We start from the raw sequence: 22978 nt of genomic DNA on the forward strand, positions 1-22978 counted from the left end.
ATCTGTTCTCAACAATAAGCACTTAAAAAGTAAACTGTCTTCGCCAATCCAGCTTTTAAGTAGACACTAAAGAGTCAGTAAGCAACAACTCTGTAAGCCCCAGATCATGCTTTCAAGTCAAACTTAGTGTATGCTGGTTTTGGAAGGATTATTTTTCTTTATGGAATACTATAAAATGTTCTGCGTTCTTTATTTATAGTCATAGTGCAGAGAAAATCAAACTGGTGATCAATGTTGTCTGCATTTGTCAGATTGAATTGTAAAGCACAAATACATTATTTACAACAGGTTTTAAGGAAGGGATGCATTCAAAGCAGTATCTTAAATTAGCATTTAATGTCTGCTTAATCTGCACCATAAAGCAGGGCCTGTGGAAGGAAGGGATCTCAGTACTTCAGTCTTCTGGAAAATTCTGGCTACAAACACTTCTGAGTATTTGGGGTTTGAATTTATTTCGAATTTCAGTTCAACCATTAGGAATTGAAATTTTCATCTGCATTTTTATGGCTAAATCCAAAGCGTGATTTAAATTTGGAGAGTGTTGCAAAATGCAGAAGTGAGGGATCCGTTTTTGAGACCTAGGTGTATCTGTTCAGAAAAAGCATGCAAGATGTTAAGGTGAAAAAGAGAAAATGTAATAAAAGAAGATAATACCACATTACCAGTCTTCTGCCTGGGGCCACAGGTGAGGTCTTAGAAAGAAAGAGGCTGTAGACTCTAGAGGTGATAATGAAAAGCAAAAACTAAAAGTCCATGAAGACTGCTGTCTTCAGGTGTGGTCAGAGGGATGCAAAAAGTGTTTTGTAATGGGAATGGCAGAGCAGTATAGGTAGATACCTGTAGCAGTGCCTAAAATTTCTGGGGCCTGTGGTTTTGTTTCAGAAGTGTTTAGCTGCTGGAGGAAGTTGATGTGCACTAGGGTGAATTTAACAGTGGGAGGGTGCAGGGCGTAAAAGGAACGGAATGTACTGTGGAATCAGGGAGGAAGGAGGTGACCTAGAGCTATAGAAAGATAAGGGAAATCAATAGGAAAGAAATGAACCAGAGGGGAGCTATAAACGAGGTTTGGAAAGGAACAGAGTGCCACATGAAAGGAAATAAAAATATTGCTGTGAATTAAGAAATCTATTTGTAAACAGTGCTTAGTAAAGGCAGGTTTGGAAAGCAATTTTGGCAGTGTGTAGGAGAGACAGAAAATAGAGAGGAGATGAGGAGCAGGAATTCAAAAGCTGAGCATCACCAGAGAATGTAAGATGTTCTGTTGAGGCCAAAGAACCAGCAGCAATGATGTGCAAGGGAAGGACTTTAGGGTAAAGAATCTGAACTGATGGTTTATAGAAGGGCTAGAGTGGCAGAAGAGAGGAAGCAGTAAGTTAAGGTAGGTAAGAGAAGCCCCATCTTGGAAAGGCTGGAAAGAGGAGAGGAAAAAAGCTTTAGATAGCGTGACACAAAAAATGAAGTGCAAGAGAAAGAGGATGCTATCAGAGAGTGCAAATGAGGCTCTTAAGATTGCCTGGATTATTATCACTGATCACTTATTATGTCCTCTCAAAGAGCTAAAATGAACAAAAGAAAATGATGCCTTTAAACTCAAACTCATGCCTCTAAACTTAGTAACTTCATTCAAATCTTGTCATGGATGCTGAAACTAGGAGGAAACTGGCAGCACTGCCAGATAAAATGGCTTTGCCCATGCATTATTCCCTCCTTTGCACAAGCATGCAAGTGTGTGCTGCCAGACAACAAGCCCCAAGCTCAACACTGATTTGGATTTAAAGCAAGGGAAAGAATGGTTAATTTTCAATTCGATCAGTCTTCCCAGTCCAGTTTAGTGTGAGATCACACAAATGCCCTTGAGCTGTCAAGGACAGGACTAGTGCTTTGAGTAGCATTTCCATGAACTGGAGCCTCCAGTGGTCCCCTCCCCTTGAGAGCAGAGAGCGATTACCTGTGCTCAGCACACCCGGGATGGGGAGGGAGAGGGGGAGTGGGTTCCTGTCCTCTAAAATGTACTTCCTCAGCAGGTTGAGCCAGTCTTAGTGCGTCTGCAGTACCCCCAACACAATCCTTCAGTGTTTTCCCACTCCTCCTTTAGCAATTGTTTGAACGCCAGAGAGTCGACATGGTTGAAAACTGCTAACTTTTCTTCCTTTCTCATCCCCTCCTTCAGATTCTTGTTTTTTTGCCAGAAGCATTAGCAGGATAAGCTAATGCAAGAGGATTGGCGACATGCAGCTAGGAAGGGATAGAGCCATGTTGGTGCTTAACTTAGGTTGATGTAATTTCTGGGATTGGGCCTTTACAGTGTATTTCCATGAAGATGCAGAAGAATGATACACATCTTGTTCTTTCTATCTTACTTTAGACCATCACCACCCCAGGTTTCAAACATCCAGTGCCATCCTTCCTTATCTTGTGCCAGCTCTGGTTCTCATCTATCTTTCCTGTCTAACATTCTAAAGCATCAGAAAACAGTCCCCTTGAAAGAGCAGGGGGGACTCTACCATATTTGTTTGAAGAAGGAGTCCTGGCTGAGGAATTCTTCAGGAGGTAGCAGGGATGAGAGCTATTAAAGCCATTACGTTTGTTCAGCTGCACACAACAAGACCACAGCAAGTCCCATGTGAGGACTGTAATTCAGTCTAAGTAGAATTCCTTTAGCTTAAAAGCAATCTGCTCCCCATTGTTTGGCCAGGAGTGCTCTGAATGCATGTAGTACATTATTATTAATGCATTATTAAACCCTTCATTGCCTTTAATTCAAAGAGCCTGGACACTGTAGACTACAATAATCTGATCTTTATTCTGGGAAATACACTGGAAAACTGCATATGTGTCTGCTGCAAAGTTTGAACTAATTTAGTGAAACAATAGTCCCTAATAACTGTGATAAATTGTTCTCAGCTGTACTATTACAAATTGGAAATACAGTTCCTTTAAAAATCACAGTGGTCTTACAGTGGAGCAGTAAGAAAAGGAGTCCCATGCTTTGAAAGCAGGAAGATAAGACGTACATATGAATACACCTAACCTTAATTTGCACATGGTGGACTTGATTCTTAGCTGTGGTAGCTCAAAGGAAACTGAGATTCCAAGCCAAACTTTTTACAAACCTGTGTTTCAGTCCCAATATAAGCAACAGCATCCACCATATTCCTTCAATTTATATTGCCTGTTGCAGTGCTAAAAGAGATTCAGAGCACAATTGTACATTGACCACTTCACTTAAATGGATAGTGTGTTGTAAAAATTACTGTCCCTGCTGTACTTGGCCCGTGATGTTTGTGTTATGGAATAACAATTCTCAAGTGGCAAGCTGAAGGGATTTTCTAGAGCTTCTGAAGCTGTGGGGCTCTGCCAGTGTTAAATTCGTAGCAGGGACACAGTTTTACTTAACTGCAGTTGTCTCATTTCCTTTTTTTTAGGTCAGAATAACTGACTAACTCTAGAAGGAGGCACATTCACCAAATATGGAAGAGGATACCAAACCTCTCTTGGTTCCTGTGGGAGGCGATGAAAGCAATTATGGAATCATGAATATACAGTTTAATCCAGAAGATTTTAAGTGCAAAAGGTATGAGGAAGGCTGAACCTACAGAATGATTATATAGCAATGAGTTGTTTAATCTTTGCTTTTAGCAACAGAATCCTACAAAGACAGAAGACTAATGTTTGAAAACCAGGATCTGAGTACAAACAGTTCCTACTTTGTCTCTGTATGATATTATTTCCAAGCACCAGGTGAACAGATGTTCATATTGTGTTTTGTTTATAAGAGTAAGACTTTTCTATTGACATCACTTCAGAGAGAGTGCTCTGATAAGAACTTGGCATGTGGCTTCAAACACTGAATATCATGAGTGTATACTGAAGCATGATGGTTTTTATTTAGCACAACAAACTGAATGTTAAGACTATGCAAGAAAGCTTGCCAGGTGGTGTAGATAAATGGCTGTTGGTATGTGTAAATGGCTCTGTATGCACTGTGCAGGTGATGCTGGAAAACTTTATTTGCTAGTACTGAGGGAATTGAGTGACCTTTACTGCTTTTAAGAAAAAACTTCAGTATTTTTTGAGATTGAGCAAATGTGAAAAATTCGGCAGCCCAAGCCTTTTTGCCATGCCTGTGAATATAATACACATCTAGCTAAGTGGTTGTTTTGCATATTTTCTTAGAGTTTAACAGCTCTGTCCCCCAAAGGAGGTAGGAGTGGGAGACTTCCTCTGCTGTTGCAGTTAAGATTTCTGTGAGCTGGTCCTGGAGCCAGTTTGAGATTGGAGTGGGAACTAACCTTATGCTAGCTGGAGGCACCAGCTCTGCTTTTTTAGACAAAGGAATAGCCGCGTGCTGCCCCTTGGACCCTGTTTCTGGCTCTTTGTTTTGCCCTTTGCATCCAGCATCTTATTTCAGTAGAGCAGTTTTCCTGAAGGAACTGAAGATGGCACTGTTGTATACAAAATCCTCTTGTTGGGGCCCACTCCAGCAAGGAGAGAGTTCTTGATTATAGTGTTTTGCTGCTGTCCCAGCCTGCAGCTTTGGAAAAACATGAGAGCCTGCTTACACGTTAGCCAGGGGCTAACCAATCTCTTTTTTCTCTGTGAGCAAAGGAGGGAGAATAAGGGTCTGAGTGAGCCCAGGGGAACAAACAGAGCACAGGTGTAGGAGCATACAGAATTGTGTATATAAAGATGAGGAAACTGTAGACTACTTTCAGGTGGAAAAAGGAAATGTGCAAAATGAATTCTTGCTTTATATTCTTTCTGAGGAATGTCTGAGGCCCTCCTGGCATAAGACAACTGCTAATTTGTATGGATTTTGGGAGCTCCTTGTGTCGGAGGAAGTATGCGTTGTGTTTGACACAACATGGGTTTCAGGTTGTGTGGTGATGCAGGAGCAACGAGAGAAGTTTACACCTTTGTGATACATCGAAATGCCAAGATCCACTTTTCAAAAGTGATGTTAGGTATTGTTTCTTCATTGTGTGTTTTTTTCCTTGTGATTTCTTAAGTTTGGATACTCAACTTCATAAAAGGTCATAGCATGTAGTATTTGATTCCCTCCCGAAAAGCAGAAGCGTGTACTTGGATTGTGTTCCAACCTCCAGCTTTCCAGATCCGTCCACTTTGTCCTTATTGCTCCTCCCCTGAGTTCATTCTCCCATTTTCTACAACCTAGTCTTTTGCCTTCCAAGCGTGCAGAGGCACAAAGATGAAGGGCATGAGCCCTGGGATATCAGGAAGGCCTGGAAATTGCAGTAAGGCCAAACAAGGCTGAACTCCATCTCTGCGTATTAGAAGAGGTGGTGCGATCTTTAGAAGAAGGAATGAGGTAGAACAGGTCATCAGGGTCTGTGTCAGGCGTGGTCAGAGCAGTGGGCAGTTTGAAGGGCTTCTTCGTTAGAGCTTTAGGGAGTAGCAGCTCTAGGGAGAGAGGTTTATCATGCATAAAAGTATCAAACAGTGCAAGTGCAATAGTACGTGATTTGCTCTGCTTAGTTCGCTCCTTTTTTAACTCGCTCTTCAGAAACCTGATAAGATGTTGGTGGGTGGTCATTTTGCTTTGACTGAGATAGCTCTTGAAGTGTTTTGTGTGATTTGCTTATAATCGCTGTTTGTCTTTCTTAGTGCTGTTCTGTTCTTTTGTTTGGGTTTGAGATTTGATGGCATTTACATAGTTATTTGGTTTTCTTAACAGCTTGGAGGATTTGGGATTTTTGAAAGGTATGCTTTTCAGTGTTTACATAAGAACAGTAAAGCTAATTGTTTTTTAGAGTTGTAAATTATTTTGTTTAGTATTCTTTTGCTAATTTGGGGGAAATACAAATCCACTTTTAATCCTCTTAAAGAGGATGTTATTGTTCTTCACAATGACCCGAATTACTCACACCATATTAGGCGTGTTTTGCCCGTTTTGTAAGTCACTTTAAAAACTAGAATGTCATTGCTGCAATTGCTTATTGATGATCATTGTATGCAAGAGAGGGAGTTTCTTTTTTTCTTCTGACTGCTCTTTACATCTATTTATTGTCAACAGATACTCCAGTTGTCTTCAGGAATACTTAAACCTTCAAAGAAACAAATGATGTTTTGTGTTAGTTGTTTTGCACATGAAAAAACTTGACAGTGCCCCCTGCTAAAGGGAGATCAAGCCTTCTTCCTTTTTCTATTCTTTTTGAAGTCCCGTAGTGTTCTCACACAATGTAAGAGATCAGTAGGTGAAATTAAACAGTTATAAATTAGACAGTGTCTGTAGATGGCAGTCAGAAGCCTTTTTCATGCAAAAATGGTTGGTTCCCTTTTATTTTCAAAGTTCTTTGAACTTACAAAAAGGTAGACAATGGTCGGGACTAACCTGTGCAAAACTACCGTTTCTGCATTCATTATGCTTTTACCACTCCACACCCATGAGGTCTTTTTATTCCATTGCCTGCTTTTCATTTTTCTGTGTGGCTAATTTTTACTAATTCCTAATGTTACTGCTTCCTAACTGGGAAGAATAAGAACCTTCTTAATTAAGAACCTTCGTACTTCCTTGTAAGAGAAGAGTAGAATAGCTTTGCCTTTGACACAGAAGAGGGAACAGTCCTTGAAATGTGGTATGGTAAAGCTTGTGATTATTTGTTAAAATGTGTATCCTGTGAGAAACAGAGGTGACTTAGTATTCTGCTCTGAAAGGTTATTTTGGTTCTGCATCCAGCATTTTAAGATACTTGTGTGGTCATGCTGTAATCATTATAATGACAATGGTGATATGAATGTGGAAAAAGTTTAAGTAAAACATATCACCAAGAGAATAAGATCTTATACGATAAACTGTAAGCATACCGTTTACAATGCTTATGTAAATTCAGACAGCTTAGAAAGTAAAAATCAAGTCTGTCATGGAATTCTTTGGAACAGGTTTCCTTAAGAGAAAGTGCACTGACATCTGCAATGTTCCTATCCAGATAGGCAGTTCCCGATTAAGAAATAGCAACCTGTAAGTATAGTCTTTTCATTATTACTTTTTCTGCTTACTTTAATTTCCATGATAGTGAATCAGTTTTAGTCCTCAGTTTCTCCTGTGCCATGTACAGCATTCCTATAATAATTTGGTGACTCAATAAAACAATAAAGCCATAGGAATTTACTAGCTTTATTTCTGTGTAATAATCCTATCGCATCCCTGAAAAGTAACTGATTGATGTGGGGTGTCAAAGAACTCTGTGCAGTAAGCTAAAGTGGCTCCTCGTGGTCTTTTTGGAGGAGAGGAAAGAAATTGTTCAGCATCCTGTAGAGAGGGTTTTTTTCATATTTGTTTAAATATGAAAAGTTTGTCTAATGTGAAGTCATTAATACCATCATGTAGAGCCAAAACACACACTGACACGAAAAGTTGTATTATAACAGCTCAATACTCAGAACACTACTTTTGATCAGATGTCCAGAACCAGTTGCTTGCTCTCTAAAAATATTTCAGCAAAGGTACTTGGAAAACAGTATTATTTAATTTAAAACTTCTTGAGATAGGTATTTGCCATACTGCTTCATTGCTCTGCAAGATGTAGTACATTGCTGAAAATATCCAGAAAAAAGATGTAGCACCCTTATGAATGCTAGCAGTTGCAAGATTGTATGTAGTTTGGCAAACAAATTTTCCTATTGTGCTGTTCCCCCTAACCGTCCAAATCCAACACTTGAACTTTGCCTAGCACAATATTTGGAAACAATTTTAATCATGAGCATCTCTTTTCATTTTCTTTGCTTGCAAAAATTGCTGCCCAAGTTCATAATGTGAGGAAGTTTGGACAGAAGTTCCTCTTCTTTCTTTTCCTGGACCAGCACTAGAATTCTTATTAACTGTCCCTTTGTGTGAGTGAGAAATGACTGGCAGATAAGTGTAGCTGCAGTTTTCTGGGAATGGTTTCTTAAGTACATGTGCCGGGTGTAGTGTATGGGAGGTGGGGACCTCCTGCATGAGATCCTGCGTCTTGCCCATACTCATGGTGTGGAAAACAGCTGTGTTTTACTGGTGTGTTTGCCCTGGTAAAAAGAGCATTGTTTTTCAGGCTAGCTATTGAAATACAAATTGTAACTGTGTTTTTTTAGTATGGGTATAATAAACTCATTGGACACCATAGTTTATCTCAATGCATGGAAATTGTCTGCACTGTTTTGCATTAATAGTCACACCCTCCAGTCATGTTACCTCTCCCCTTCCCCCAGATCACATTGTCCCACATCCTTTTCATAATCATTTTGCCACATGAGAGATATAATGTGATTGCCTGTATAAATCAGAAAGTTTTCTAGGAATCTGTTTCAGCTGCTGGTGCTTGCATGTACAGAGTGCTTGTCTGCTAGGCTTAAGGTCCCTAAAGAGATTTTTCCAAAATACATCCCAGATTATATCCTACCTGCTTTGGGCTTTGAAAATCTCAGTCTTTGAGAACTTCTTTGAGAGCTTCTCAAACTTCTGAATATGCCCTACAACCAGTCTTTGACCTGGGTGTAGGTGGGGGCTGGGAAATGACCTTGATCCTAGACAGAGTGCTACCCTTTCCTAGTGGAGATCAGGGAGGAAGGTTGCATCCCAGTCTGCCCGCATAGCTTCCAAGTCAAACTGATGTTTTCGAAGAGATCTCTTAACAACCATAAAACTGATGGGTGGACAGTCTATTTTAGCATAGTCACTTGCTCAGTAAGACTAGAGGTGCAGTGGTACCCTGAGAAAAAGAAAATTAATTGCTGCTTTAGATCATTTTCATTCTCAACAGATGCGCACCAGAAGGGATCAAGAAGGGAAGTAGCCCAAGTGCTGGCAGCATTAAACATGTGCACTCCTCCAGGCAGGAAGCAGCAGCAACAGATATATAGAAGTTCTTTGGGGTTGTTTAATTCTTTATTCCTCACCCATAGATTGGATTCTGGATTATACCCTTCTGTTTTGTACTGGACCATAAATTGCTTGTTCAATCCAGACTCTGTTCATAATACTGAAGAAAATGAAATATCTTTCTTTAAAGAATTTCTTTCCTTCAGACAGACATGTTTTTGCTGCACATGAAATTTTTTCTTCGTATTTGTTTGGTTGTTGACTAACAACACTGCTTTCCCCATAAAATAGGATGTTATATTTATGTTTTCTGTTATTTTAATTTCAAAATCATCCATGGCTTTAACTTGAATTGCTTTAAAAAATAATCTCCCACAGTCTTCCAGTCTGGAAGACTTTTCTCTGACATCCATGTCAGCAGTTGTTGAACACCATTTTGAAGGAAATATTTGCCACAGATCTGCTCGCTTTGAAACAAAATGTAGACATTGTCTCAATGTAATTTTTCCACAGTAGCAATGGAAGATTGTGGGCTTGTACTAATAATATTAACTAGAGATGGGGAAAGACATAGTCCTCATGAAGCTCTTCACACTATGCAGCTGCTGTATAATTAGCAAAACACATACTTCTTGTGTTCTAAATATAACATGTGTCAGTGATCCAAAAAGAGAACAGCAGAGAGCTGACTGGGGGTGGGGAGGCGTTTAAACATGTTACGTTTCCCGTTTTCATAATTACAGTCTTATTTTACAGGTCTTCTAATGAAATATTTTTTAGCAGTGTCCAATGATTGGATCAACCCAATAAATTTTAAGCTAAAACAAGTGAAGTCCTTTAGAGCTGACAGTCCATGAGTATTTTTGTACATTATGGACCTATGGAATTAGTTAGCCCTGTGTGTCTCTGACTTGAGTAATAAAGCTATTGCTTAAAATATATTCCTGTTTAATTGCGGTATCTCTCTTAATTATTTATAAGAACACCACAGAAGTCCACACACCAAACAGGGATTTCCCCCTTCATGTTGTAGACATCGGAAAAAAAGAGTCAATTGAGAATGTTTTAAAAATTGAAAGTGTGTTCACTTTCATTTCCGCAAGTGGGAAATGACTTAGCAAATCTAAGCCATTTTTTCCATGATGAAGGAAGATGTAAGAATTAATGAAGTCTAAGACGAAGGAAAGAATGAATTTGTGGAGAAAGGAAGTTATTTTTCTCTGTTTTCCACTTTCGTCAGTCAGTTTTTATTAGTCCCGTAAATACTCTTACCTGCTGTGTCCCCTTAAGCACACAGGAATAAGGACCTGCCTTCATCTCTTCCAAAGATATAAAAACCAGCTTCAGAGCTGTATTCCTGTTCTTCCATCCAGATAAAAGGTGGTGCCATGGTGCAAATGCTTAATGATTCACTGGGAAAGAGAATGGGACCTTTGTCACAGTATTGAGACCTGGGGCAGGAGTGGTTGACTAAGTTCCTTTGTAGTCTGAGCCAGAAATGGCTATTGAAAAACAGTCAATTCAAATAGGCTTTGCTTATATTACAGCAAAAATGGCATGTATTTATTGCTGACCTAATTTCTGCTCTTGGTAGTCTGAAACTTGTTGTGATCTGTACTTTTGTGAGTTCTGGTTTTGGTGTGGTTCTTGTTTCTGAGTGATTTAAACATCAACCTGGAAGAGGAAGATCAGAAAGCTGTTGAGATTGCTTTAGGAATTAAAAACACTGGTGAAAGGGAAAAAAACCCAAAACCCTGTATCAAGGCTTACAGGTCACCAGTATCCCCTCTCTTGTTTGAGAAATTTGCCTGTCAGTGCTAGGAGTGAATGTCACATTTAGGCAATAGTATAGTATGCCTATATGGAAGTAAATTATACTTGGGTAAAAAAAAAATCTCTGCAATATCTTGATTAGGTTGCATATCTCTGGTAGCACCCCTTGCATGAAGCTAGATTTATGTTGTGTTGTAACTTTAGGAGCAGCTTTGACTCTGATTGCTCTGTACCTGTGTGTGTGCGGAGAAAACAAGGGGTGTGTGGTGTGGCTGCTTTCTCCTTTAGTGTCTGTGACCGTGCCTGCAGTCTAACTCAGCTGAGGAAGAGGGAAGAGAGACCACCTGTATTCTGTGCATCTCTGTATGAGCAATGTAGGACTTCTGTTGATGACAGTCCTGTTCTCTATGATTACCCTAATTAAATCTGAAGGGAAGTTTTGAAGTAGTTCAGAACTGCAAATGGGCATCTATTTTTCCATGTTCCATGACAAATTCCATTCCCGGCTGCGTTGGCTTAAAAATAGTACGAGCACATGGACTTACTTGGGCTTGGTTCCTCCCCATTAAACATAATTTGATACAGTTTTTTCAGCTAGATTACTAGTTCCTAGCCTTTTCATAGGTGGTCCTCATTACCATCACTCATTCCTCTCTTTTTCTCTGTCTTCTTTCTGCTTCTGCATTCTCACACTTTCTGTTTCTACCTCTGTTCCTCATCACTAGTTCTAGCAACATCAGTTATAAGCACTAATAAGCTTGGCCAAGTTTATTAACATGTAGTTCTGGCGTGACTCATTGTTGAGAACTAATAGACCGGATATTAGGTCTGAATTTTGATGTTAGGCTGCCCCACAGAATCTGGGCAAGAGGCCATTTTAATATGGATGGTATAAACACACGGTTCTTTCATGGATGGCAGCTTCCTTCATGGCAGTGATATTTTTGCATTTGCTTTGTGTCAGTGAATGACAAACTCATCCTGAGTGATGCTAAACTGTTCTGAGTTGTATGTTAGCTCTTATGTTCTAGGTTTTTACGGGTTTTCCTTTTCTTTCTTTTTTTTCCCTCCTTCAGACCATTTCATGTGGAGCCTACAAACATAGTCAGTGTGAATGATGACATGCAAAGAGTCACTGATGAAGCTTCAGCAATGAATAAGCGGATTCATTACTATAGCAGGCTCACGTCTCCTGCAGACAGGGCATTGGTAAGGCAAAGACAGGGTCAGATTAACTGAGTGGTCTCTGGGATGTTGGGTCTTCCCCAGCCTAGGTTTATAAAAGAAGCTCAAATAAAGGTAGGGGGAGAATCGCTCTGCAGCTTGCTTTGAAATAAATACCTAGTAGCTGAGTGCCTTAACAAGGTCTTGTGTTATCACAAGTTGTGATTGACTTCTTGTGCAACACCTTCACCATCCAAAGAAAATATACCAACAGCTTGAATTTTGTAACAGTGGTCCAGGCTGCCCAGATGTGTGTACTCATATCTCCCATCTATGAGAGGATTTTAAGCAGTGGTCAGCTGCAATGATTGAACTAGCATGATCTGTGCATAGTATGTTACAGACATTTTGCAGAAGAAAAATCTATTTTTCTGCTATCTAACTAAAAATCTTACCATCTGGTTTTTTTTGTGGGGAGAAAATTAATGTAGTCCAACCTTTTTTTAAATGCACTTTTCATTAAAAGATTTTGTGATTTACAACAGTTGGCTTGCTGTATTTGGGACAACAGTTACTTTGGTGTTAATAAATCTTGGTTTTTTATCCATTTGTTAGATTGCTCCTGATCATGTACTTCCAGCTCCTGATGAAATCTACGTGTACAGTCCATTAGGAACTGCTTTTAAAGTTGACAGTTGCACAGACGGCTATGGTAAAAACTCCAGTATAGTGACAATGTATGTTAAGCACCTTGCCATATATTAGCCAGAAAATGCGTTATTATTGAGTGTTCTATATTGTATGCATAACTATTGTAGCTAAGAGGATAGTATGAAGTAAGAGTGCTTCTTAAATTATTCACTGGCTTTTTTCTTTTCTTCCTAGATTTATGATATGGAATACAATGATGGGTACATCTATATTAAGTATCCCATGGGGAATAAAACAGGTAAAACTATCAAAACTGTATGTACATAAAAATGTTTTTGGCAACATGGCTTGCTCTTCATTTTTCTGTAGTGTTATTGATAAAGTAAACTGTGTTTCTCCCCCTTAACAGGCAGGCTTTACTTCTGGAATCATTCTCATCTTACTGATGGGCATTTTGACTCTTTATTGCTGCTACAGAGTTGTGAAATCACGGAAAATGATACGTAAGAAATACAAAGCTTCGTAACGCAAGTATTTGTTAAGTGTGAAATACAGAGATCTAATAGATTCTTAGTTTTTCTGTGTCTTTACTGTATGTTAGACCTGACCTGCAAATAAAAGCTGTTCCTTTGAATGTCTCTCTACTTTTGTAGTCTGGCTCTAAGCTCTGTAAGCTAAATGTCTGCCTTCCCTTATTAGATTATGCTCCAGTTCCGTGGGACCTAAGTGTTACAGCCAGACCCAAATTCTTGGCAGGCAACATTTTCAGATGTTCACTTACTAAGTGTTTGGGGACTTCCGTAGTTAGAGGCTTCCCTTCTCCATAAGCACTGTCCAGTTCTCTACATGTATTTCTGATCATGTTCCAGAGTGGAACAGCATGGGCTGTAGCTGCATCCACTTGTGTTGTATGCCTGTACTACCCTAATACTTGTATTTATTCTGTGTTGGAAGCAATTTATGGACAATTGCCTCACTGACAGTGGTTCAACTTAGAATGTACTTTTTTATTGTTCAAAACTCATCTTGGAGCTTTTGTAGTTGGTGCTTTTATACATAAACTAACCCCTCACTTACTCAAATAAAGGCAGTTAAGACCTCCAGTTTGTGACAACTCATTTCAGGGCATTGTTGAGGACTAGTTCATGGTCTGGCCTACTTTGCCATAAGTCCTGCAAAAGGCTTTAGCTGCAAATGCATGGCTGCATTTTTTGCCACCATGTCTTATTCCAGTGCTTCTGGAAGTACTCGAGTAGTAGTATGGTCACAATAAAAGCCTCTACTTCTTCAGGCTCCTTCAGCCAAACACCTAATGAGTGTTATACTTTCAAGTTAACAGCAATCTTCTTAGCCCTTGGAAGCACTGTGATTTTGTGTCAGAATATACTGAAACAGGAACATATCCTGTCATGAAGAGTTCTACTGATTCTAATATAACATTTTGTTCAGATATGTTTCTGTTTTTTGTATCTTCTTCAGCTTTAATAGATACCTCAAACTGGGAATTCCCAGATGTTTGCAAGTATTACTTTGGATCATTTGGTCAATGGTCAAGCCTCTTATTTTCTATGGTATCACTTGTTGGAGCCATGGTTGTTTATTGGGTGCTTATGTCCAACTTTCTGTTCAACACAGGAAAGTTTATATACAGTAAGTAGATGTTTTTGGTTAACTTTTAACAGCTATCTTGGGGAAAGATCAAGACTTTCCTTTACACTGAAAAAGGATTGTCCATTTTACTTAATCTTTATTTTTATGTTACTTTGCATGAAAAGTCAAGTGATAATAAGTAACTGTATGTGGAGTTATGGGCACAGTCATGTATGTTTTTGGGAGATTGAGAAACTGGCTTCAAAGTGTGGGTTTAATGAAAGACAAAATACCAATTATCTGATTTGCGTGTCAGTAATGAGGCTTCTTGGAGTAGTTTAAACAACCCAAACCTGGTTGTTTGTTTCCACTTTGTATTTTCACTCCCCCCTTGTTTGCATGGGTGTAACTATTTGAACAGCCATATAACAGGCTAGGCTGTTGAAATGATCCAGGTTAATGAGAAAAAAAAATCTAGTTTCATTCTAGATTTCAGCAAACGCACTTAGAGTGCTGCCATATAGAAAGTTTTTGCAAGCGTCCCTGAAGGAATGATGAACTGTAGCGCAGTGAAAGAATGATTCTTAGACTGGCATTGCTACAAAAGAAAACATATTCATTATTTACACTCTTGTACGTGCACAGACACACAAGCTTTTGTGGATACCATCAATTAGGTATGTAGAGTTGTGTGAATAAATGATGGAATTGAGAGCTTTGAAAATCTGACTCATAGTGTTGAAAAGCACGACTAAGATATAAGAGTTTCTGTTTTGAAGGTAATTAACAAATCTCTGAGGCAAATAACAGCACAGACACTTATACCTCTTAAACAATGTTTAGAGTTCTCACTGTCCCTGAAGGACATACTTTACTTTGTTGGTTAACGACTGGTGTATTTTACAGCTGACCTAATTCATATGTTGTTAAGGCCCTTTCATTTTAGACTTTGGGGTTTTTTTAGTAAGGTTAGCACTTTAATCCTAAATTATTCTAAACCAAATAACTCTGATTCTAATAGGCAAATTTCAGAATGATCAAAACAGTTCCTTTTCTAGGGAAAAAGTCCTGCTTTTTCCTGAGATTGGCATGTTATTTTATCACTTAGCTATATTTGTTGGGGGTTCTTACTTAAGTTGTTTGCTCTGTGATAACTTTAATCATTGGATTCTTGTCCTAACTTTCATTGTGGCTACTTAATTACTAGGTTATAAAATAGGTAATAGAATGTAGGTTTGACATAATGGCATCTTCTAGCCATGCATTTCTAAGTTATTCTAAGCAGGCTACTGTATTTAATTCTAGTACATTCAGATGACTTTTTAAAAAAATCTGCACACACAATTTAGGTGGGAACAAATTGATTTCCTGAAGGACAATGGTCTAGAAATTAGTAGTACGCAAAGAATGCAAGAACTATAAGCCAAGTATGGTATCCTGTCTTTTTTATTTTTTTTAACATGATGTCCCATGCTTTTGTTGTGTTTTTGTTTTATGGAACAGAAATAAATCCACAAATGCAATTGCTAGTCCTAAAACACTTTTAAAAAGTACAGAGAAAACATAAGTTGGCTATGCGTCTATAACTAATTTTAAAGTGCTCTAATTCTGTAAGAGCTATCAATTCTTTCGGTGGCTTCACTCTAGGTACTTATTTTAAGTAGCAACACGAAATGGTGAAGTAAGGAGGTGACAAATGATTTTAGTTAAATCTTCTGATTGTTGTATACACTGTACTGATATGAATAAGTATGAGAAACTCAATTGTGATTCAGGGTGTCATAAAGCAAGATGAAGAAAAAAAAACAGTTTTCTTCCCACAAGACCTTGCTTTCTTTATGAGAAACAAGCTGCTGTTAATTGCATTTAAAAAATATGAGGCCTACTGCCCCAGTTGAATTTCTGTGTGCATAATACTCCCACATGCAGCAGAAGCAAATTTTAACCAGAGACACACTAATTAAATTTCCAAGCTGATGGACATTTTCTGTGTGTATATATACATAAATATAAGGAAACTGCTATCCAATACTCTCATATGTTGAAGTTGCAGAAACTAAAAAATATCTGGTGTGGCAGAGCAGTAAAGTAGCACAGGAGTGTTTTGGAAACAAAATACTACTAGAGATGACTGTAGACAGTGAGACTTAAACCTTTTACCAGAGATTCCCTTCTTTAAAATACAACACGAAAAAAGCATCCCACCAGAACCTCTTCTGAAAAAGAGATTAGAAGAATGAGTAGGGGAACCTTTTTCTGTATAATACCACCTGGACTAAGGGTATGGTTGCATGCACTTTTTTTCTGTCCCAGAAGAGGCTGGTTTTAAGATGCATCTCCTTACTAACCTACTGTACAACACTGCAGACTGAGGAGCTGGGACAAGCAGAGGTGTGCTGGGGGAACAGGAATGAGCAGCTGGGAGGGGAGGCTTGGGAACTTCATAAATGGACAGGGCTGCTGAGAAGAAAGTAGTGCAGTGGGGGGGCTACTTTAAAACACTTCTAAAAGAAAGTTTTCAAATACCCACTTGGGGTTGGGGGGAGTGCAAGCTGCTGGATCGTGCCTCTGATGTAATTTTCCAAAATATTTCCTTACTTAATTTTTATCAAGTCAACAGACAAAAGCCTAATAGCAGGTTTGGGACATTGATAGTAAGATTTTCTTCTTCTTTTCAGACTTTTTTCATTACATTAATGTAACAGATATTGTTCCTGGCACGAATGGAAGTAACAAAGGTAAGAATCACTTACTAGTATTGTGTTTCCTGGTTTGGGGGCATATTTAAAGGCAAATCATTGTGTTTCCATGCCTAACCACATTCCAGTTATAAAGTGTATATTGTAAGTTCTAACTATCTGTTTTTAAAAAAACTGTAATTTTCTATTTTAGATTTCTACTTCCACAAATAATCACACACTTGGAAAGCTTAATAACTGGGGGGGGGCGGGGAGAAAGAAATTGGGGGTGGGGATAAGGATTAAAAAGCAAATAACAAGTTTGTGTATATCCAGGTAGATCCTCCTTAAAACCATGAATGTTAGACCTCTTAACAGTAGTTGCACAATGAGGAATTGCCTTAGGGAATTTTAACTTTCGAACCCTAAAATTGAGGCACGTTGGATCTGTTTACTGTTTGAAATCTTGGCTGGGGCATTTTTGCTCCTCACCACCTCTGCAGCAACATTCTTATTTAAAAAAATGCTGTAAGAACAACGCAAAAAGAAACAAGTGTCAGGCTACGTGAGCATCCGCTTGTGTTTTGTGGGGAGTCTAACACAACTAAGGGAAGAAACTGCAGTCAGGTATGAAGATAGGTCTGTTGGGAGTTCTTACGTAGGCAGAATAATGTAGAATGAAGGCAGGAGCTAGGCGTTGTCAGCCTCTGATCTTCCTGCCAATATATATAGTAACTGAACATGTAGTTCTTTGTTATGAAGCAGAAAATTTTCTCTATCCTGGTGCTTATGGGAATGGGAAAACATTTCAGTACCAGCCAGACAGCTGTGTGTCACACTAGCTGCAGCTGTGTTTCTGGAGAGCAGCTGTTTGGAGTCAGGCGAAGGAGTTGAGAAATAATTCTGAAAAACAGTTGATTTGCATTTGAGCTAGTGTTGAATCCTGTTTCTCCTACAGTCCTTAGCAGCAAGGCACCAATAGCTGCTGCAGTGGTCTTTCTCTTGTGCTCTCTCCTGCTTCTGCTGTTCTGTGCCATTCTTATGCAGCAGGGGGTATAACTTGGAGGCAAAGTAGACAACAATATTCCACAGCATCCTCCAGCAACTGGAAGATTTAAAGCAGCTGCTTCACAAAATTAAGGGCTGCCAGATGCTCAAATGACTCTTGGCAGGGCATTCAGGGCTACCAAGGAGATCAATAAGAACAAAAGCATTTTTCAAGGTCTGTGAAACAATCCTCTTACAAGCAATGGAGAGAAAGCAAATGATAAAGCTGGAAGTAAAGTAACATAATGGTCTCAAGAAATTTGACAGAATATTTTTTACACCTTTGCCTTTGTAACAGAACAGGCATGCAGCCAATGTGGGAGGGAGGATATCAAGTATTGTGAAATGCCAAAATTTAAAATAAGACATTATGAGAACAGTAAGACAGGTTCATATTTCAGCACATAACTTTGTAGGCATGTGTTAGAAGGAAATGCTGATATTAACAAAAATCAGATAAACACGTTTTTATCAAGGGATCTTTTCATTTGGTTGGTTTTGTTCCAGTCACTTGTTCAGGTGCTGCCATTGATCAGCCACCATATAACAGGAGTGTGACATTCCCTTTTGGCAGTGTTATGGGTGGATATCTTAAATTGCTTCTGTTGTGTTGTCTAGCAGTGAGGTACTTGCACCTGGCACAGCACCAAGATGACAGGGTGTTTTGGTTCGGTGCATGAGTTTTAGACCTGCCAATTGTTATAGTAGCTTTCTTGTGATCCTTAGTTTGTGTGTTCCCAGAGCAACATACAGTAATATAGGCTTTTCTGTACACAGATGCACTTGCATCTTGGTTCATATGATCTTGCTGAAGTGTGCAGGGGCAGATTACAATGCTAAATACACAGCCAGATGCAGAGGTGTGTTGCTATGACTTGATTCCAGCAGGTGCACATAGGCACTGAACAGACCTAGTTACAGGTGTGTGACCTTGAAGGCTGATCCTATGCCACAGCTCAGGCTTCAGACAAATTAGCATCTTTGTTGTGCTTGGCTGAAAGAACTGTAGCACTTGTCAGCTTAGAGTGCAAGGTGCTGAGCAGTGAAATCTTAGCACTTAATTCCTGATTAAAAAACAAATAGAAGTTACAAACTGAGTTGTCAAACATTGCTTTTGAGTGGTCCTATTCCCCATAGGTAGAACACTCTCCAGAAATTATGGGACATTGGCTGTGAAGATTCTGTGCAAGTAAAACCCTTTTCATCTGGAGATATTTTTCTTTTCCTTTCTTCCAGTCATTTGTCCAAGTGCTGCTAGCAGTCACCCACCACAGAACAGGAGTGTGATGTTCTCTTCTGGCAACAATACAGGTTTTGAACTCTTCGAGGAGTGGTGGAACAAATCACAAACAGTACCATTTTACCTGATTGCTGTTCTTCTACCCCTGCTAAATCTGAAGTCTCCATCCTTCTTTGCAAAGTTTAATGTCCTGGGTAAGTAACAAATACTATTAAAGCATTGGTTCATTGTGGCTAAGATGTATAGAAAACAGTGAAAGCTACTCCAATGAGTAGAATCATAGAATCGTATAATAGCATCATCTAGGTTGGAAAAAACCTTTAAGATCATCGAGCCCAACCGTAAACCTAGCACTGCCAGGTCCACCACTAAACCATGTCCTTAAGTGCCACATCTACATGTCTTTTAAATACCTCCAGGGATGGGCACTCAACCACTTCCCTGGGCAGGCTGTTCCAATACTTGACAACCCTTTCAGTGAAGAAATTTTTCCTAATACCCAATCTAAACCTCCCCTGGCACAACTTGAGGCCATTTCCTCTCGTCCTATCACTTGTTACTTGGGAGAAGAGACCAACACCCACCTCGCTGCAACCTCCTTTCAGGTAGTTGTAGAGAGCGACAAGGTCTCCCCTCAGCCTCCTTTTCTCCAGGCTAAACAACCCCAGTTCCCTCAGCCACTCCTCATAAGACTTGTTCTCCAGACCCTTCACCAGCCTCGTTGCCCTTCTCTGGACACACTCCAGCACCTCAATGTCTTTCTTGTAGTGAGGGGCCCCAAACTGAACACAGTATTTGAGGTGTGGCCTCACCAGTGCCGAGTACAGGGGCACGATCACTTCCCTACTCCTGCTGGCCACACTATTTCTGATACAGGCCAGGATGCCATTGGCCTTCTTGGCCACCTGGGCATGCTGCCAGCTCATGTTCAGCCGGCTGTTGACCAGCACCCCCAGGTCCTTTTCTGACAGGCAGCTTTCCAGCCACTCTTCAGTAGTTTGCTGGCAGCCAATATTGTGCCTCAGAGTGGTTTGTTGGTTGGTTTGTTAATCACCCACAGGCTTTCTACCCTGCTTTGCTTGAGTCTTATGGTTAATAGGGAGTTCGTTTATTTTCCTTTGCTGCCTTCATAATCCTGTAAAACAAGTTCCACTATATTTACAACAGATTTTCTCAAACGGTGATACACATACTACTATGCAGCATTTGATGCATACTACTTTGGCACAAACAGGCATACTGTTCCTCATCTCATAAATGTTTCCACACAGGCAGTTACTTCCAAAGATTAATTGCTTCTGACCTGAAGTCACTTGCTACCAATCAGTTGATTAATCACAACATCAGTCAAATCAGTGTAACCTGCTGCTGTGCTTTGCCCCAGCTCCCAATACCCTGGCCTATTCTGTACTACAAGGACAAAAATTGTGACTTCTCCTTGCTTCCATGTCTTGAGATAGAAGACCAAGGCAAGTGGGATTGGTAAAGTGGATAAAGCACATGGGTGGGGTTGGTCACAGTTTATGGAGTAGGAGAGGTCTGAGGGCATAGCATTGAAGCCCAGGATGAAGAGAAAGGGAAAAGGAGATGGGGGTCACAGAATGGGTTGAAAAGTATTGTAAAGGAGGTAGAGGACAGGGAATTGAGGGTGTAGTTTGTCCTCTGTTCCAGTGTGACACTTAATTAGAGCTTGGATCTGCTGTTGCTGGAACCACTAAATGAAAATACAACACAGGAACTTGGGTAAGTGATAGTGCTTCTGTGTAAAAAGTAAGGTTTTTACGTAGACTAGATATAACGTTAGGGATAAGAAAATATTTTATCAAGTGAGATCTAGCCATAACTGTATCTCTTTAAAATAAGCACATTATCGTGGGCAACTATTTTTTTTATTTGAGAACCTGAATATTAAAATGTGAAACTTCTTATAACATCAGTAGATTATGTAATTCAGAAGCTGTTCAAAGTCGCCTTAATTTTTGTAAACCTTGAAATTTGTAAGACAAGAAAAAATGGAAGGCAATTTTTGAGATGTTGAAATGAATCTTAATAGGGCACTTCCACTTATCTTTACACCTACAGAAACCTAAATCATTAGGAAACTATAGAATATTTTAGCTGTTAAGCTGATCTTCAAGTACAGAACCTTTTATCTTCCTAATCCCTTGACTACGCTCTGTGTAATCAAATAATTTCTTCAATTTAGTTTTTAACCTTGGAGATATTGCTAGAATGAAATGATGTCTTATCTGAATCTGTATTCTAAACTGTAAATATGCTGTTTCTTTGTCTTTATTTACTTATAGCCTGTTCTCTGGTGACTAGCAGTATTATTGACCAGGAGGTTGCATTGCAGTAGCCTTAATTACTGTTGCACAGTTTTCTTCAATTTTTAGGTAGTTATTATTCTGCCCTTATCTCTTTCAAGTGGCAGGAGCCAAGATCATATGCTTTCCATCCCACATGCAGACACAGCAAGGCATTTCTACCCATTTGTGATCTTATCTGTAGTCCTAGCTGTGCAGAGTATTGCTGGATGCCTCTGAACCAGTGAGATGGATTGCAAATCTAGTGCTATGGTCAATGTTATACAAGGTTATGATCAAGACAATGTTTAAATGAGTAGCGATCAAATGTTGTTATCAGCTTCTAGCTCCCAGTGTAAAGTTCACAACAGCAGTAAACATTCATATCTCATTGGGCCATTTGGTTCAAAAAGTTAATGACTGACTTGATGTTGTAATAGTTGCAGTACTGTGGCCGACTTTGTCTCATGTTAGATAAAAAGCCTGAAAGCTGAAGCTGGAACCGATCTGTTACTGCTTAGAGACCTCCCTGCCTGCCCAGCACCAGGGATTACAGGGTACTTCTTCCACTGTCACTACTGCAGTGTCTGGAGAACAGACACTCCACTTTCAGAAAGCTTGCATTGGGTGCAAGTGCATTATTCTTTCTCTCTGACCTATGAAAGAAATAACGAAAAAGAAAATTTCAACCTAGCCTGTATTTTTAAGAATGAATACCAACCCTTAGTGTTTGGGCTACTGGTAACTAGCTGGATGGAGCAAGAACAAAACACAGTACAAATACTACTGCCTCATGGTGTTTGTTTGACTCTTCTCTTTTCTAGGTACGGTTTCAGTTGTCTACTTAGTTTTTCTGGTTACTGTAAAGGCTGCTCGTCTGGGAATCCACTTAGAATACAACTGGTTTACAGAGAATGATTTTTTTGTACCAGGTAAAATAGTTAAAATGTCACGTAAAAGCATATATATGATGGGTTTAAGATTTTTTTAAAGCAATTCATGAATTACTTTCTCATTTGCCTTTTAACACCTCTGTGACATAAGTAAAGTGAGGAAATGCTGTCTGATGTTGCATGTAGAGGCTTGGGAAGGATCCCTTGTGACAAAGTGATAAGGAATCCCTTTCCCAGTGATGTTCCTTAATTAGGAGACAGTATCAACACTGTGGAGGAGAGGAGGAGTGCCCATCAGAGGTGTCTCCAACATATATCATGTGACAGGGAGCTTGTCATAGTGCTGTTTTGCCTATATTATAGTAAGTTCTAGATGCTCCATTTTCATATCATGCCTATTTCAGTAGCAGTTACAAATGACAAACTGTAGACAGACTGACTGGTAAAGGTGCTATAAGTTGTCCACACACTGTCTTGCTTAAATGAAATAGCTCATTCACCATAATTTATGATTACGATTTTCCTGTACTTCCCAATCTGTCTCAGGTTTTAATCCATAATCTTAGCTCTTATCTTTTAAACACTTGTTAGCTCTACAGTATGTTTTCTTTTCTTTCTTGAATGTTGTTTTGGTGGCTGTTTGTTCTTTCCAAATTACTGTTACAAGTTACTGGTGAGATGTCACAGTCATAAACAATGGTAGTGCATGAACAGATAGTCTAAAGAGATCAGTTTCTTGTTTTAGGAGGCTTGGAATGAGAGATCTGGGGTTAGGTCTTAGCTGGTTTTTCCCTTTTACAACAGGCAAAATTGCATGACCA

General features: G+C 39.4%; 1 protein-coding gene across 1 annotated transcript in view; it reads left to right on the plus strand.

The window, feature by feature from the left end:
• The first annotated feature begins 3427 nt into the window (after positions 1–3427).
• SLC38A9 (solute carrier family 38, member 9) overlaps positions 3428–22978 on the plus strand; it is a 41473-nt gene continuing 21922 nt past the window's right edge. The window contains exons 1-9 of the mRNA XM_009326932.1: positions 3428–3574; positions 11665–11797; positions 12368–12489; positions 12638–12701; positions 12813–12906; positions 13883–14053; positions 16672–16731; positions 18955–19152; positions 22089–22196. Coding sequence (XP_009325207.1) covers positions 3471–3574; positions 11665–11797; positions 12368–12489; positions 12638–12701; positions 12813–12906; positions 13883–14053; positions 16672–16731; positions 18955–19152; positions 22089–22196 — 1054 coding nt within the window. The 5' untranslated portion in view covers positions 3428–3470. The remainder of the gene's footprint in view (positions 3575–11664; positions 11798–12367; positions 12490–12637; positions 12702–12812; positions 12907–13882; positions 14054–16671; positions 16732–18954; positions 19153–22088; positions 22197–22978) is intronic.

This window comes from Pygoscelis adeliae, unplaced genomic scaffold (genome assembly GCF_000699105.1).
Source record: "Pygoscelis adeliae isolate BGI_AS28 unplaced genomic scaffold, ASM69910v1 Scaffold116, whole genome shotgun sequence".
NCBI lineage: Eukaryota > Metazoa > Chordata > Aves > Sphenisciformes > Spheniscidae > Pygoscelis > Pygoscelis adeliae.